Source organism: Dendrobates tinctorius, unplaced genomic scaffold (genome assembly GCF_039654945.1).
Source record: "Dendrobates tinctorius isolate UK_male_01 unplaced genomic scaffold, ASM3965494v1 ptg000035l, whole genome shotgun sequence".
NCBI classification, from domain to species: domain Eukaryota; kingdom Metazoa; phylum Chordata; class Amphibia; order Anura; family Dendrobatidae; genus Dendrobates; species Dendrobates tinctorius.
The window spans coordinates 399,275-418,242 of NW_027361703.1; the positions used below are offsets into that span (position 1 = coordinate 399,275).

The window sequence follows — 18,968 nt, forward strand, 5'->3', positions numbered from 1 at the left end:
AAGTATCACATATAGCGATATCGCTAGCAATATCGCTATAACGTCACAAAACCAGTGACGTTTTAGCGATATTGCTAGCGATATCGCTTAGTGTAAAACCCCCTTAAGGCTGGAGTCACACATAGCGACTCCCCAGCGATCCTGACAACAATATCAATGTGTCAGGATCGCTGGTGAATCGCTATGTGATTGCTGGTGAGCTGTCAAACAGACAGCTTCACCAGCGATCAGCACAGCGACGCCCAGCACCCGGCGTCGCTGTGCACGTTAGTAACCAGCGTGCTGAAGCAAGAAGCTGGTAACTAACGTACACATCGGGTATCTAAGGGACGCACGTCCCTTGGATACCCGATGTGTACATTAGTTACCAGCAGATTGCTGGTCTCCTGCCGCGATGCGTGGTGGCCAGCGGGAGTCCAGTGACCAAAAAAAAAGTCCTGGCCTTTCCTGCAGCGATCCCGGCAGGGGGGGGCGGTCGCTGATCGCTGTCACACACAGCGATCTCGCTGGTGAGATCACTGTTGTGTCACAAAAATTGTGACTCAGCAGCGATCTCGCTATGTGTGACGGGGCCTTAACTTAAAGGAGTAGTCTGAAGGCAATGTAATTTTTATTGTAAATCCTTATATATTTAGTGCTATACTGTAAAATACTTTCAATTATACTTGTATTAAAAGCTTCTGTCCCCTGACAATGCTTTGATTGATTAACCCGGCATACACTGCGATTCTAAAAGGAAGCATAATCACAAAGGAAGAAGGTAAAATCAAAATTAGAAAAGCAATTAGTGTAGTTAAGGAAGGGTAGGGAATTTTTTTAATGCAAATATATTAGAAAATAGTTTATATTATGGCACTAAATAGAAAGGAATTTATAAATGAAAATTACCTTGCCTTCTGACCACCCCTTTAACTTTTGGGAGATATCTCATATGTTTTAGGTCCATTAATTCTGTGCATGTTTGTGCAGCAATATGTACTGAGACCTCTATCGATTGCTCAAAAGACCTCTTAGAAATGCATAGACAGGACTATGACTTTCCACTCCATCAGTTCTGCTCTGTGTGCTCCACCTGTCTCATGAGCTACACTTTTCTAAGAGATCTTTTGATCGATTGATGGGGACTTGGGACGAGATTGCCCACAGATCTGCTCAGAATTAATGACCCTAAAACATACAAAATAATTTCTCAAACATTTACTCGTTAAGGTACAATTACATTGCAGCCGATTGGTCTACCTAAACAGGCTGTCAATCACCAGATGCAGAAGCAAAACATTTGCTCATAGGGTGAAATTTTAAATTTTACTTAAAGGTAGACTATCACCGACAAAATGCCAATTAAACCGCATAAACATTTACAAAAAGTGTGCACACAACATGGCTAAGGACGTGCTCTGATGCATGGATCCTGCATGTCCGTGGTTGTAAGAAGATGAGCCAAGACAGAATCAGCGGGTTTCCGGTTCCCTTTGAGGCCGGAACTATTGGGACTGTCACCACTGTTGCCGGGGGAGGGTTCTTCTGTGGGGGGGAAAGAACCTCCACGCTGGACAGCAGGGGGCGCAGGGAATATAAAGAGGACTGAGCACGGGAACGGGTCAGACTTGGCAGGAAAGCGACAGAAGATTGACACCCTCTCCGCTGCTCTGACTGATAACTCAGTAGTGTAACAGTCAATCTTAGTCAGTACGCTGAGGGACGAATGGCGGGGAGTTATCTCCTGACCCTGCTTGTTTGGACAGCTCTTTCCTGCCTGCAGTTACAGATAAGCTGACCTCCTCCCTTCCTAGAGACTACTCCAGAAGACTGCCCACTGCCGTGGTCTGTGAGCATGCCCACAGTTCTTGTTCAACGCCATCCCTGAGGAATCTACACAAAGGATTGTTTCCATGCTCCAGCGCACTTAAGCAAAGCCAAACTGGATACATCAGCACCGTCAGGAAACAGTGCTTCTCGTTCCTCAGTAACAGAGCCAGAGACTTTGTCCACGATTTGCAACGCCATGGGGAGATTTTCCAGCCTTTCCCCTGCAAGAACTGCAAGTAATAAGTAACCTTGTTTTTGTATCTTTTTCTCTCTTGCATTGTGTTTGTGTGCAATTCCCGTCGTTGCCGTTACTAGTCTTGCCTCCCTGCGTGGAGTATTCCTTGTTTAATTACCTGTTCAGTAAATCCTGTTAACCCCTTCTCTGCATCCAACGAACCTCTCTTCTTTACATGGTCGCCGCTCGATGCACGTGAAAACTGTAGCAAGTGACTTCAGGGAGGACAGCGCCATGTGACATGAACATGCTGTCTGTTCGTGAAAATACCGCTCATCTTCCTCACTGAAGTTGCTCGATCGGCGGCCAAAAGCAGGAAGGAACCAGAAATAACATACATGCAGCCACACTGTGTGCACAGCTACACTTGGATCACAGTGATTTTAGGCAGCTCTCGATCTTACCAATGGAGCGCTGTCAATCAACGCAGGAAACTGGCTTTAATATGCAAATAGAAGGGTGTAATGGTGCACCAAGGCATAAGCCAGGCCAAAAGAGCACCAATCCACGCTCATTTGTATTAAAAGAATAAAAGAAGATTTTTCAATATGAGGTTTGACTGTATATGCCTGGAATGATTTTTATATGTCCTGTAAACACATGCTGCCAAGAACAATGCTACTCTATGTGCCAAGGACGATCATGTAAACATGTACTATGACTACCACGTAGTCCCCCTTATATACTATAAGCACCACGTCATCCCCATATGATTTTTACCCATCACACCCACCTCACTTATGTACTGAGATTTCTACACGGTCTCTACCCCATGCTGCCGATCTTTGAACTGTCTCTCTCACGTTAGCCTTCTCCATACTTGGCCAAGCCCACTCTACCCCCTTCTCCATAGTGATCCCACCCCACACTAACCCTTCTCCTTCTCCATAGTGATCCCACCTCACACTGCCTTTTCTCTGTAGTGATCCCAGCCCATGCTTTCCTTTCTTCATAGTCATCCCATCCCACACTGCCCCTTCTTCCATAGTGATCCGACCCCATGCTGTCCCTTCTCCATAGTGATGCCACGCTGCCCTTTTCCCATTATGTACCCACCTCACTCTGCCCTTTCTTCATAGTGATCCCACCCCACACTGCTCCTTTCCCATAGTGATCCCACCCCACGCTGTCCCTTTTCCATAATGATGCCACCATATGCCGCTTCATTTTCCATAGTAATCTTACCCCACATGCAGCCCCTTTTCCATAGACATGCCACCCCAGGCTGTGCCTTTTTCAGAGACATCCTAATCCCCCCTGCCCCCCTTTTCAGAGACATCCCACCCTATGTGGCACCCTTTTTTAGTGACATCGAACCCTATGTGGCCCCCTTTTTCAGAGAAATCCCACCCCATGCAGCCCTCTTTTTTAGACATATGACTCCAAACGGCTATCTTTTTCAGAGACATTCCACTATAATATGGCACACCTTCCCTTCTGAGTTTTGCACTGTGCCTGAATAGTACAGTATTTCCTGATTACATGTGAGGCCATTTTTTTCTTATTACCCCTTAGTAAAGATAAAAATTTAGAGCCAAAACATTTTAGTAGTAAAAAAATGTAATTATTCTTTCTTCACCACCCAATGGTATAGCATTTTGTGAGACACATGTGGGGTCAATCTGCTTACTGCATCCGTAGATTAATTCATTGGGGTGTAGTTTGTAAAATGGGCCACTTATGGGGGTTCTGCTGTTCTGGAACCTCAATGGGGTATTTGCGTACTCAGAAGAAATTGTGTAACAATTTGTACATTCATTTTCTCCTATTATCCCTATGGAAAATTAAAAACTTGGGCCAACGCAACATTTTAGTGGAAAAAAATGTTAGCTTTCCATTGACTCAGTCTAATGTTATACAATTTATTGAATCGCCTGAAGGTTAAAAAATATGCTCACTACACCCTTAGATGAATTCCTCAAGAGGTGTAGTTTCCAAAATGTGTTCCCTTGTTAGGGTGTAAGCTGTTTTAGCATGACAGGTGCTCTTCAAATGTGACATGTCATCCGCAGTCTATTCCAGCCAAAACAGTGCTCTAGAATTCATTTGGCGCTCATTCATTTCTAAGCCTTGACATGTGCCCAAGCAGTAGTTTTCCACCACATGTGGGGTATTTGTGTACTAAGGATAATTTGTACAACAAATTGTATTGTTCATTTTCTCCTCTTACCCTCGTGAAAATGAAAAATTTGGGTCTGAAACATTTTTGAGGGAAAAATGTATTTTTTCATTTTCATGGCTCAACATTATAAAATTCTATGAAGTACCTATGGGTTCAAGGTGCTCACAACACATAGATAAGTTCCTTGAGGGGTGTAGACTCCAAAATGGGGTTACTTGTTGGTAGTTTCCACTGTTTAGGCACGTCAGGGGCTCTCCAAACACAACATAGTGTCGGCTATCGATTCCAGACAATTTTGCATTCCAAAACTCAAATGATGATTCTTCCCTTCAGAGTCCTGCAGTCTGCACAAATAGTAGCTTTCTACCACATATGGGGTATTGGCATACTCAGGAGAAATCGCACAACAAAAATGGGATGACTTGTATATAGGCACATCAGGGGCTCTGCAAACACAAAAAAATCAAAATTGTGATCTTTCCCTTCCGAGCACTCAAGCAGTAGTTTTTCTTTACATAAGGGGTGTCGGTGTACTCAGGAAAAATTGCACAACAAACTGTGAGGTCCATTTTCTCCTGTTACCTTTGTGAAAATGAAAAGTTTGTGTCCAAAACGTGGGAAAAATGCTTTTTTCATTTTCACGGCTCAACGTTTTAAAACTCTGATGCACCTGAGGGTTCTATGTGCTCACCACACCTCAAAACATTTTTTGAGGGGTGTAGTTTCCAAAATGGGATCACTTGTGGTGGCTTAAACTGTTTAGGCACATCAGGGGCTTTGCAAATATAACATGGAATACTCTACCGACTCCAGCCAATTTTGTTTTCCGAAAGTCAAATGGTGCCTCTTCCCTTCCAAGCCCTGCTGGTCGCCCAAACAGCAGTTTTCCAGCACACATGGGGCATCGGTGTACTTAGTAGTACTTAGTAGAAATTGCACAACAAATTGTCTGGTCCATATTCTCCTGTTAAACATCATCAAAATTAAAAAATTGGGGCTGAAGCAACAATTTTGAGGAAATAAGTTTTCTTTTTTTCCTTCCACATGGCTTAATTCCTGTGAAGCACCTGAAGAGTTAATAAACTTCTTGAATGTGATTTTGAGCACTTTAAGAGGTACAGTTTTTGAAACCAGAGTTGGAGTCAGTGTCATGGAAATTGAGGAGTCTGAGCCCTGGTTTCAAAACATGAGAAATTGGACCCCAAAAGTTGTTGTGCAATTTGTCCTAAATAAGCCGATACCTCATATGTGGGGGTAAACCACTGTTTGGGCACCTGACAGAGCTTGGAAGGGAAGGAGCACCGTTTGACTTTTTCAACGCAGAATTGGCTGGAATTGAGATTAGAGGCCATGCTGCGTTTGGAGAGCCCCTGATGGGCCTAAACAGTGGAAACCCCCCAATTCTAACTCCAACCCTAACCCCAACACACCCCTAACCCTAATCTCAGCCCTAACCCTAGCCCTAATGGGAAAATGGAAATACTTTTTTTTAATTTTATTATTTTTCCCTAACTTAGGGGGTGATAAAGGGGGGTTTGATTTACTATTTACAGAGTTTTTTTTATATTTGGCAGCTGTCACACGCTAAAAGATGCTTTTTATTGTAAAAATAGTTTTTCCATCACCACATTTTGAGAGCCATAATTTTTCCATATTTTAACCCACAGAGTCATGCGAGATCTTATTTTTTGCGGGACGAGTTGTTTTTATTGGTACTATTTTCGGGCACGTGATTTTTTTGATCGCTTTTTATTCCGATTTTTGGGACGCAGAATGAACAAATAAACAGCATTTCATGAATTTCTCTTGGGGGGGTGCGTTTACACCGTTCCACGTGTGGCAAAATTGATAAAGCAGTTTTATTCTTCGGGTCAGTATGATTACAGTGATACCTCATTTATGTTTTGGTGCTTTTATGCAATAAAAACAATTTTATATATATTGCTTTATTCTGCGAGCTATAACTTTTAAATTTTGTTTTTGCTGATGACTCTGTATGGTGGCTTCTTTTTTTGCGGGTCAAGATGATGTTTTCAACGTTACCATGTTTATTTATATACTTTTTTTGATCGCTCGTTATTGCACTTTTTGTTTGGCGGTATGATAAAAAAAAGCAAAAAACAATTTTTATTTTTTTTAAGGGGTTCACTAAAGGGGTTAACTAGTGGGACAGTTTTATAGGGTGGGTCATTGCGGATGCGGTGATACTCAATATGTGTACTTATTGTTTTGTTTTTTTTATTTCCAAAAAATGAATTTATTAGGGAATATATATATATTTTATTTTGGGGATTCTTTATAAATTATTTTTCCCCTTTTTTTACTGCAGTGTCAGATCAGTGATCTGACAAGCACTGCAGCAGAATTTCTCGGCACCTGCTCTCTGCAGGCACTGAGGAAGCCGCCTCCCTGCAGGCCCCCGTGGCCATCTTGGATTCGGGGGCCTGCAGGGAAGGAGACCCTCCGAGCAGCACATGGGGGGGTCTCAGCGAAGCACAAAGTGAGCCCCCTCCCTGAGCGATTCTTCCCTAATCCCCTGGTACACTGCGATCATGTTTGATCGCAGAGTGCCAGGGGTTAATGTGCCAGGGGCGGTTTGTGACCGACCCTGACACATAGTGCTGGGTGTCAGCTGTGATAATCAGCTGACACCCAGCCGCCATCAGCAGCGCTCCCTCTGGGGGTGCCGCTGATCGCTTAGACGTACTATCCCATCTCCGGTCATACAGGCCCGGGTACCAAGGAAAGGATAGTATTTCTGATGTCAGAAAGAGGTTAAACCTAACCAAAATGTGTGAATAAACCAAAATAAATCCAAGAGTGAAAAAATATATAATTTTATTGAATAACAATATTAAAAACATGAAAAATTGGGGAAACAGAAAAACATCATCAAAATACCATAGTACAAAGAAAATCATTATTGGGAAAATGGACCAAAGAACGTGATTCAATATGAAGAAAATCCCTTACTTTATAAAGTGCAAAGGCTTAATAGACAAAATAACTGTCTAAAAGAAAAGTGCATAACGAGCATAAAACGAAGGGATAAAATAAATACTGTATATACCAGTGGTCAGTAACCTGTGGCTTCTTTTGTGAGTTCATAATCTTGCTGAACTTTTTCCACTAAGGTCTGGAGAAACTGACTGCTGTGATGAGCTTTAGCATCTTTTACGGCCAGCATTTTAGCAAAAATGTTTTTGTTTTCACAAAAGTACTGAATGTTGATCGCAAAATAGTTATGTGATGTGTGTAGGCATCCATTTTAAGAGACACAAAGCATCTCTTCAAAGTCTTTTTAAGATCTTCCTTTTGCCTAAGGGCTTCTTCAATCATTAATTTTCAAATACATTCTTTTTCCAGAGAAACACCAAGTTTGCGGGCCACTTCTCCATTGAGAGCTGTAAAAGCCGGTCTTGCAAATAATGGCACACTGTCCTTCAAACAAGCTTGATGAGCTGTCTTTTAAACACATCTGCTGTCATTGTTAAAGTAACTTTGTCACTTACAAAATATCTTGTAACTGATGTTTGAGATACTCTTTCCTCCTCCTCTGCCTGGTGGGAAGTGCTGGTCTCTGGTTTGTTGGTGCTGCTGTGATCGTTTTCAATCACATCTTTATAAACTTCTGGGCGGCAGTATTGTAAATGTCTTTTTAGATTGAAAGCTCTTGAAGGAGCATTTTTTATCACTGCCTGAGTATGCACTGATTTTGGCATCACAGCATTTGCCTTCATCTGGGTCAGTTATAAACTGACACACAAAATGTTTTTTAAAACGAGACACTGAAATACTCAAATACAACTGACTTCATAAGATGCTTCTTAGACATTTTCTAATTATGTAAATTCACTATCAAAATAATTGTCCTGTAAAAAATAAGGCATTTTGAAATTCATGCAAGCATAGGAAATCATGCACTGTATAATTTAGGATAGAAATAAAAAACAAACAATCTTTGCATAAATAAATAGGACAGATAAGTAGAACGTTTGTAAAATATGTTGTTAGATAGCTTTACTGTGAACTTTCAATGACAGGCTTGTCTCAGGGTACAGCTCAATAAAATGCTTCACATCATATTTCTTCACAGTCTATGAAGAGGGGTGGGCGGCATGTTTGTGCTGAATCATATTCCAGAACACACACAAATATATAGGTCCTCATCGATCCTGTTACTGCATTTCTGAGTTTGAGATGTTAGAAAACAGTTTTTCCCCTTATATTCTATGTATAGTGTATATAGGTCATCAGAGCAGCTAATTTCTCCAAACAGGAGCTAAGAGGAAAAACAGACTAAAACATCAAGCATACAGAGACAACATATACTGGACTATTGAGTTATGCACGGTTTATTGAAAGTTTAGATATGCTTTAAGAAGTACTTACCTTAATCTTGCTTTCCTGTTCACTCCAGAAGTTCTGTGATAAATGCAGTCATTCTTTCGCTGTGTGTTTGTTATTTTTTCCCCTTATCTGTAGAGGAGGAGCTTCACTACTTATCATGAACATAAACTGCAGCACAGATTCATCTCAGCTAAAAGTCTAGACCTTAGATCAGGAATAGGACATTTATAGGATATTTTAAAACTTTCCCAAATTCCTATGAAAAACAATATTTCCCCACAAACTGCACTGAACTACTGTACCCAATTTATTATATATTTTAGGAATCTGAGTCGCTCCATTTTATACCGACTCCAACAAAATGGGCTCCAACTCCGACTCCACAGCCCTATTTAAAACAGTGTCACTTTTGGGTGTTTATCATATAGGCCCCCTCAGTCGCTTCAAATGTGATGTGGTCCCAAAAAAAGGTTTTGTAAATTGTTGGAAAAATTGAGAAATTGTTGATCAACCTTTAACCGTTCTAACTTCCTAACAAAAAGGTAATATATTTCAAAAATTATGCTGATGTAAAGTAGACATGTAGTAAATGTTGCTTAGTAACTATTTTGTGTGATGACTGAGTTAAAGGCGTAAAAATTAAATTGAAAATTCACCATTTTTGCCAAAATTCCTATAATTTCACAAATGAACAAAAATATCAACTAAGTTTACCACTACCAAATGTGTCAAGAATACGCCAAAGGTTACTTACCGATTGCTGGAATTTCCAGAATCCATGACAGCACACCAAAGAGAGGGATCTGCCCAAGGACGGAAAACCTACTGAAATAAAAGGGCGGTACCTCTCCCCCACATCTATTCATTTACAGAGCATGAGATGACCTCCAAACAGATTACACACATTACCGACGCCACATCAAAAATCACCCAATCTATAACGCAAACACATATGTTGAGAAAAGAGGGGGAGATATACGAGTGCTGCCATGGGTTCTGGAAAAAATGGCTAGGGTTAAGTAAGCTTGCTGTTTTAACTTCACCAATTACAGTAAACCTGACAGATTTCTGGAGAATTGAAAGCACCCTTCTTCCAAAGGTTAAGTCAGCAGAAGAGGATAGATCCAGTATCTAGTGCTTAAAGAAAGTAGATGGTGGGGACCAGGTAGTGGCCTTACAAAATTTAATACCTCCACTTTCTCTGACCAGGAGGTTACCACGGCTCTGGGGGAGGGAGCCTTGGTGCCTTCAGGAACCTGATCACCACTAGCAGAGTAGGCTAAACTAATGGCCTCTCTGACCCAGCTTGCAAGTTCCCCCGTACAGCCCTTAAGCCACAAAACCCATCTTGCTGCATTCGATAATCCAGCAGACCTAGTCGCTAACATCACCGAGTTTGCAGAGGTGTCTGCTCGGAATGCCGCAGCTCTGCTTAACAAAGGCATGTTGGTTTAAATCTTATCCCTTAAGCCCTGTCACACATAGCGATCTCGCTAGCGAGATCGCTGCTGAGTCACAAGTTTTGTGCCGCCACAGCGATCTCATCCGCGAGATCGCTGTGTGTGACAGCTATCAGCGACCAGCCCCCCTGCCGGGTATCGCTGAGGAAATGTCTGGACGTTTTTGGGGTCGCTGGTCTCCCGCTGGCCAGCAAGCATCGCTGCGTGTGACAGGCGGGAGACCAGCGATCAGGAGCTTGTAAACCAGGTAAACGTCGGGCTTCTAAGGGGCCCGCGGCGCCTAAAAACCTGATGTGTACCTTAGTTACCAGCACGCTGATGCAGGGAGCTGGTAACCAAGGTACACATCGGGTTTCTAAGTGCCACGCGCCCCTTAGAAACCCGATGTGTACCTTGGTTACCAGCTCCCTGCACCATTGCGCTGGTAACCAAGATACACTGCGGGTAACTAAGCGACGTGCGTCGCTTGTTACCCGCATGTCGGTGGTGCTGATCGCTGGTGAAGCTGCCTGACAAGGTGATATCGTTGTCGGGATCGCTGGTGAGTCGCTATGTGTGACGGGGCCCTTAGAGTTTTTTCTTTGAGCTGTTCCTACATTTGTTGCACCCAACTCATAAGGGAATGGTCAGTACAGGTTCCAGTAATCGCCGGCTTCCCTGCTGCCTCTTCCCATGTGTGCTTCAGATACCCATCTGCTTTTTTATCATGGATCTCTAAGCATTCCAGGTTCTTCAAAGGGTAGGACTGACCTATTTGAGGATTTCTGATACAGCCCCATCAATCCTAGGGACCTTATCCCATAACTCTGAGTCCATTTCCTCAATTTGATGCCTACTTTTTGAAGATGAGGGAAAGGCACCAGTATTCTCCAGTTTTCTCCACTCCTTTTTAATGAGTGCCTGGATTGTACTATTAACGGAAAAGATGAGCTTCTTTCTCTGCTCCAACCCTCCAAACATCATGTCGTCTAGGGACTTGGCCATCTTCTCGGGACTTAGCAGTCGTCTCATCTTTTAAGTCCCAATGTTGATCTTTTAACTAGCCCATCTGTATCCTCCACCGGAAAACATGGTCTGCTCCCCCATGTAACTGACTGTGGAGGATAAGGATGAAGACTCAATGTGGTATTCTCCATCTAATGACGGAGAAGAGTCAGAACCAGTAGATAGACCCCCAGGGTTTTTTCTTCCCTTTTTGTAAATAGGGTATTTACGGAGCCTTCCACATCAGCCCTGATGACAGATCTAAGGCTTGCTGCAAAGTCTGGAGTCTTTTCATGAAATGTTTTGTGGGTTCTGTCCGAACAGATTTTTCTGCAAGTCCACTGCTACTGGGGTCTTACATAGCGCACACTCCCTCTCTTCTTAGCCATAGTTTTTTATGTCTCTCCTAATGATATAAAAAACAAGAGGGCCTATTAAAAAGGTGACTCGTGAAGATAACTCACCCTGCCGCTATCACTGTAAGGGTACTGGATTTGGAGGCTGTTCTGGTATTTATAAAAGCATCCTCTTTGGACACAGAAGTCCTAAGGCTACTTTCACACATCCGTCATTTGTAATCCGGATTCTGATCCGGTTTTTTCACATAGAATGTAATGATCACCGCATCGTGCCGAATGGACATGCGGCGCCTCCATTTTTTGCCGGATACAGCAAACATGCACCGTCCGGCGTCTGCAAAAAGCGTTCCCTGATACGTTTTCTTGCAGTGCCGGAACGGCTTTTTAAAGAGCGCATGCCCGGAGACTGAGTTTTAACCCCAGAAGTGCCCGGCGAATGCCAAATATATATTCTCTATCATCACCCGGTTCAGCATACCTTTCTGAATAAACTATAATAAAAGTATGCAGCTCAAGATTTGTAGAAGGTAAGACGTGGTCACTCATTTTATGTTTGAAGTATATCTTGCAAGTTGTAAGACCATAAAACGATATATAAAATTTATATTTAATATAAGTTTTAGAACTTACAATATATTCCTCATAAATAAAATGAGGGATTCATACACATTTTATACACACTTACCTTGGGGACTAAGAGTGCAAAAAAAACAAACAAACCCCCACACAAATAATGATGTTGAAATGGAAGTCTTTCATTTAAACAAGCATTTGGTTTTGAGGCCCCTAATCCTTGTTAAGAGGACAAATCTGAAATTCATTAGAAGGTTGTCCCTATACGCTTACCATACTTTCTCAATGCCCCAGATGCTAGCAGAAAGTCCTGTGTCTTCTCTCTCAAAGAAATGCTGCTGGCCCGAGCACCTCTGTTCACAGGACGAGGAGACCCTACAAGCAGATGCTCATTTTAGTGGATATTGTACCCCCCCCCCCCCCCCATCACCCGGATGTACAGTCGAGATTGCAGTTGAGCACATTTAATGCTCAATTAACCCAAATTATGCTATACTGACAGCATTATACATATTGACGGCAAGCAATATATGCTGCCCCAGTTTTAAGTGTTGGCACATTTGGAAACATTGCGGCAGATATAAACCAGCCACAATTTTTTAGTGAGTTCGTAGCTGTGAAAATCTCAGATTGGAGTTGTAATTATCACTCAGGCAGGTATCGATGCAATTAGTTTTCTTTCCTCCCCTCTATGTTCTTACAGCAACTCCAGGTAGATTGCCACAATGAGATGGCACCACTCCACAATATTCCAACCCGGAACTGGTAGTTCCACTACTCCATAACAGGCAGTACCCGCGGTCTCCCAACTTTTGGTTGGCCCATAGCTTTTGTATCTTCTGCCAATAGTCTGTAGTCACAGCCTATTCCAATAGAAAGTGACGGATACCGCATCCGCAGCACGTGTATCCGGCTCGAGAGACCAACAGCCCCCCATTCTCTCGTCAGTGTCCTAAATACCACAAGCTGCCCCCCCAGAATTGAGCCTGGGCCTTGATGAACTCACTCCTCCTACCAAGGTAACACTGCATTTGTGGAGGTACTTTCCAGAGCCCAAGCCAATCACCTGGGACTGCTCCACTGGGTCTAATATCACCATTAACATAATGTGACCAGTAGGTAAGAGCCATGACTTGATTGAGGCCCCTGAGACACTACCGAGAGTACTGGAATAATTTCTTTACCCAATTACCAATCTTGTGTCTGGCCTTATATATGCATAATATCAAGCCCATGTGTCTTCCTCTGCTTACTGTTAATGAATGGAAAGTTTTCAGAGGTTGAACAGGAGAGATTTGTGCTCTTAAATTGAAGAGCAAGCAATAAGATAGATGCAACTGATGCTTTATGTTGGGGGGGAGAAAAGTCTCCATTTTTAAGGCTGCGTTCCTGCAATCAGGAAGTAGCAGCACTTTGGACGTGGCGTATATTCGTTGCATCCAAAGCTCTGCTTTCTATTGAATGCAGGTAAATCTGCATGTGTTCACTGAACCATGCAGATTTACTGGATCCAATACTTTCTATTGGTGACATTTTCTGTTGAGGAGACTAGAATCTCTGCAAGAGAAACTGACATGCAGCAGTCTTGAAAGAGGTGCAGCACGTCAATGTCCGCAGATGGTCCACAGGCATACATGCACACGTAGTGGACATGGGATTTCTAGAAATTCCATCCACTATGCTGCAACATCTGGCCACTGCGGGTTTGACACTGCATAAAACCCGCAGCAATTCCTGATTGTGGGCACATACCTTTAGAGCTGTGGACTCCGCTCTACATCCACTGGTCCAATAGTCTTGTCCGTGGGCAGCTCCTTACAGTAGCCAACTATTTTGAGAGTCAGCTTAGCAGTTTATAGGCAGATTTTCCAATGAAAGACTAACAACTTTTTTCTTTTTTTTGTTGAAAAACTGCATATAATGAACTGTGCGCGCTGGGCAGAAATCAGTCATCTATACCTACCCCTACTGTAGATGTAGATACCTTAGCTATAACTACTCCCACCTCTGATGAAGAATATTATGAAAAACAACCATTGGGCTGGCTGGACATTAGGAATTCTTTACTTTGGTTGGTCTTCAATTGATCTTTCTGTAACAAACTAAATAATATTTTGGGAGCTTTTCTCTGCGTGTCCGATTCCAGTTGTATCACCCGGAGCGGGGTACTCTGGTTGCCGGGCAGCGTTTGATTCAGGGGGTCTTGGCGGTGGCAGCCGTGCCCGGTGCCTATGCTCCAGAGACCGTGAAATGGGGGGGGTTAAAAAAAAATAAAAACAAATTTGAAAAAGTTTGTGACGCCAGTTGGAGTGTTCGACTGTAAGATAGCCGGCACAACCAAACTGCAGCATACTGCGCACGGCCTGCGCCCCCAGTGATAAAGATAGGGGATGCAGGGCGCATGCAGCGTCATGCGCAGGTAGGCGGAGCTACCGGCGGAGGCACGGCAGGGGGCGGGGCTTAGCAGCGGCCGTTCGCAGGCCGTCCCTGCGCTCAAAAACGCTAGTGTGAAACTAGCCTTACCCATTTTTCAATAAAATTTATTCACTTGTACATTTATGTTTGGTCTTAGAAATGCTTTCCATGATGGGGTCTTCATGAAATCTGCATGTGGATAGATATCCATCTAAACACTAAATATATGGTTGGCATTGAAAGGAAGAAAAACAAATCAATCTTCATGTTTGTCATACCGTATTCTTTATTTGGCTTCTACTATACCACAACTTTACATTCAACCAACGGATTGCATTTCTCTAAATATACATTCGGCAAATACTGGCCAATGGTTCAGCTGTCAGACGCAATACAGACAAGCAGAGAAATCCAGCAAGGTTTAGATACAGTCAGCCTTTCTTAGCTCAGCCTGTTCGCGTCTGCAGTATTACGGTTATCCATTGGGCAGTTATATCCGTGCACCAATTTATCTAACATATCTACAGAGAGACCGCGTATCAGCCGATTATAACTGGTCTGTACATCTTGAAGCTGTGGTGGCAGTTCCACATGCGTTATAGGGCAAGAACTCTTTCATTCTCATAAACAACTTGGCCTTTAACAACCACATATTCAATTAATTCTTGGTGTCCTCCAAACTGGTAAATCACGTGTTCCCATCTACAAATAAGCATGGTTACGATCAATTAGCATTGGTAATTATTCATTTTATTTGGATTAGTTTGGCATCACTAATTCACTTGCATCACACTAAATTGCTAATAATGTACATTTTTAAATACCACCCAAAGACAAACTTTACTTTTTTGGAGTACGTATACCTTTTGTTTGCTTTTTTCATATATTGATTGCCTATTCTAACATGTTACCAAAATTGGCACTAATTGAAAATTCCATTCCACGTTGTCCACCACAGTGTTCTGCGACTGCTGAAATGGGAGAGGGCGCGCCAACTCTTCCCTGAATGAATCTGCGATTGACTAAATGCCCCTTTACATTTAGCGATGCACCAGCGATCCCGACCACGATATGACCCGGTAAGGATCGCTGGTGCATCGCTAAATGGTCGCTAGTGAGCTGCCACACAGGCAGATCTCACAGCGATGCAGCGACACAGCAGCGGTCGTTACTTACCTTTCAGACGTGGTGATCCTGACGTCCTTCCGCCCGCTTCCACGCGTTGCTCGCCGGCGCCAGCAGGAAGCCCAGCAAGAAGCACCCGACGAGAAAAGGAGCTGCACGATCAGCGACAGACAGCGGGATAGCCAGTCGGAGGTTAAGTATCACACTTAGCGATATCGCTGCTGCGTCACAAAATTGGTGATGCTTTAGCGATATTGCTAACGATATCGCTATGTGTAAAACCCCCTTAAGTCTTTGCTGCTGTGTGAGGCACATGGGACAATGCTTTAGGTCACCTATTCAAAAGAGCCATTGGGTAAGTGGCGGTACTCCCCCTCTGATTTCAATGGCCACATGGTTGATGAAATGGGATGTGCGAATTGATTTACACCAACACTAGTTAACATTATTAAAGTAGTGGACACCCCTTGAAGTGAAGTGCACAAATTTTAAATAGTTTGTGTGAAAACAGCCTCAATACGTATACTTTGTGTTTTACCACTCATACACAATTAAAAAAAAAAAAAAGTTTTCAATCAATCAAAATAGCTTTCATGCTGCCACTGTCAGAATTTTTGTGTTAATTCCAAGTGTGTGTGTGTGTATAAAAGATCATACTGTGGCATGAATACCATGTGAACTTCAACCAAGTAAAAGATTGTTTAGTTACAATTTTTAGCACTTATTTGGGGACTTGGAAAGTGTCAAACATATGCAGTAGTTTTGAAGTATCAATGATGTTGAGTGTGACTAATATCTAGCAGGATGGAGAAGTGGAAGGGTTTCTCCATACATTGTATTTTTTGCCCATTTGTAAAAAATAATGCGTGGCGAGTAGGAGGAAGTAAATATGAATGCAATCTAATGGTAACAACTAATGCATGTAATAGTGGACGACCTTATATTTTTCACTTTGCTTATCTAAAATGTATTTTAACCATGGAATTTAGAGAGGGGAAAAGTAATATTTTTAACATAAAAAAAAAAAAAAAAAGGGTATGACAAAGACCAACTTTACTTTGTCAGAGGAAATGCTGCTGCAAAGTCACTCAGTGATCAAGCAAGAAGGGTTACCATTAATCAAGTTATAGACTGAAGATGCTAATACAAACCGTGGGGCATTGATGATAACCGCATCTCCTTGTTTCCCAACCTCTAATGAACCGTGAGTATGAGATCTTCCCAAAGAGTAAGCAGCATTGATGGTGGCAGCAGCCAGAGCTTCATTCAGGGACATCTTCAGATTGACACAGGCAAGGTGCATGACCATAGGCTGCAAACCAAACATCCAATGACATGTTAAAGTTGGAGAAGCATGGCTACAAAATACACTGCTCAAAAAATAAAGGGAACACTTAGGGTATGTGCGTACATTGCGGATTTGTGTGCGGATCCGCTGCAGATCCACAAGTGATGTACAGTACAATGTTAGGCAACGGAAAATAAAAACCACTGTCCACATGCTGCGGAAAATGCCGGTTTATTTTCCGCAGCAATGTCAATTCTTTGTGCGGATTCCGCAGTGTTTACACCCATTCCATTCTAGGAATCCGCAGGTGTAAAAACGCATGCCAAATCGCACAAAATTCGCAGGTAAAAACGCAGGCATTTTGACCTGCGGATTCTGCCAAAATATGCAGATTCTGCTCTGAAAAATCCACACACGAATCCGCAACGTGTGCACATACCCTTAAGCAGAATATAACTCCAAGTAAGTCAAACTGTCAAACAGTGTTGCTTCCTATTTCACATACTGTTGTGCAAGTGGAATAGACAACAGATGGAAATTATTGGCAATCAAGACACTCAATAAAGGAGTGGTTCCGCAGGTGGGGACCACAGACCACATCTCAGTACCAATGCTTTCTGGCTGATGTTTTGGTCTCTTGAATGTTGGTTGTGCTTTCACACTCGTGGTAGCATGAGACGGACGCTACAACCCACACAAGTGGCTCAGATAGTGCAGCTCATCCAGGATGGCACATCAATGGGAGCTGTGGCAAGAAGGTTTGCTTTGTCTGTCAGTAGTGTCCAGAGGCTGGAGGCGCTAGCAGGAGACAGACCAGTACATCAGGAGACATGGAGGGGGCTGTTGGAGGGCAACAATCCAGCAGCAGGACCGCTACCTCTGCCTTTGTGCAAAGAGGTGTAGGGTCGGTGGGCCGAGCTGGGGGGGTGGTCCCTCGATATACCACGCAGTGACATACAGACACGATGAGGCAAGTTTTGGGTACAACAGGTCCAAGTTTATTCTCTTGCCGTCCACCTGACGGCCTCCGAAGTACACCGCACTTCAATTCACTTTACTTCACTTATTGGCCCCCCGTTTCCAGGGCCGCTTTACGCACACCATACTTTGCACCGGGGACGTACATTTACGCACCGTCCCCTCACTCTTCGACGCTCCTGTCAGATCAGTCACTGTGGCCGCCTTAGGCCCGTAAACCAACAGCACTTTTACTGATCAGTCATCTCTCTCAATACGGTATGCTTTACCTCAGTGCCTCGTCTATACTGCGGTACTCTGGTGTCAGGACCACCCCCCTGACTTTCTCTCTTCTCAGTCCCCCTGGTTCGGTTTTCCTCACAGTGCACAAACTGTCGTAGTCCTCCTGTCACTGGAGCTCCCTCTGGGGACTGGAACTTTCTGGAACCCTCCTGTCAAATTTATATCATTCCTGGTTCCCTGTAACTCCGCCCCCATGACCAACGGTTTCCTAAGCCCTAAGCTGATGTCAAGTCCTTTGCTCACACTCCTCCCTGCCCTCTAATGGTCAACCCAAGGTACTGCACGTCCACTACACTCTCAGCAATTTCCCCACTGTAGTAACTGACACCTGTCTAAACTGTGCAAACCTTCCGTTCTCTGTTCTGACACGTCTGTCCGTCCGGTCACCTTCCCTACACTCTCCCTTCCTTTGTTGTCATCCTCGACAATCGTAATCCCTGCCTTCGTCATTCTGAAGCTTCACCTACACCCTGTTGTCGGACCAGTTGTTGTGCCAATCCCACTACCTGCGGGGGCCGAACCATACTGGGAGCACCATGCACTGAGCAGCCTACTGCTACTCACCAGCACGCACGCTACATCACAACGTCTTTCAAATTGGGCTAGGTACACCTGGATTCTCTTTCCGGTGTGTACCTTCCCCTACTCTCCCCTTCTGTCACCTTCCACTATCCGGTACGCCATGATTGAGGCCTTACACCTACCAGATTATTGTCGGCGTCCGCCTTCTTCCTTCAGGGGTGCCCGTGGGGTCAGGGACCTGACCTAGGACGACTGTCTTTCTCACGTCTTCCATCTCTTTGCCTTTCTTTTGGTTACACGTCATGGTCGGCGTCTCGGTCTCCCAGACCTTCATCACATAGACCCCTTTGGATCTCACACTTCCCTTTGGTTGCTCAGACCCTCTCTTAGGCCGGTTTCACATTTGCGTTAAAGGCCGCAGCGCCGGCCTGCGCACGGCCGCTGCTAAGCCCCGCCCCGCCTCCGG

The 18,968-nt window shown here is 43.7% G+C and overlaps 1 protein-coding gene across 1 annotated transcript in view; it reads right to left on the reverse strand.

The window, feature by feature from the left end:
- Positions 1-14,569: 14,569 nt before the first annotated feature.
- The window catches only part of LOC141087599 (probable imidazolonepropionase), a 50,851-nt gene continuing 46,452 nt past the window's right edge, over positions 14,570-18,968 (reverse strand). The window contains exons 8-9 of the mRNA XM_073573194.1: positions 16,584-16,744; positions 14,570-15,009 (exon numbers count right to left, since the gene is read on the reverse strand). Coding sequence (XP_073429295.1) covers positions 14,904-15,009; positions 16,584-16,744 — 267 coding nt within the window. The 3' untranslated portion in view covers positions 14,570-14,903. The remainder of the gene's footprint in view (positions 15,010-16,583; positions 16,745-18,968) is intronic.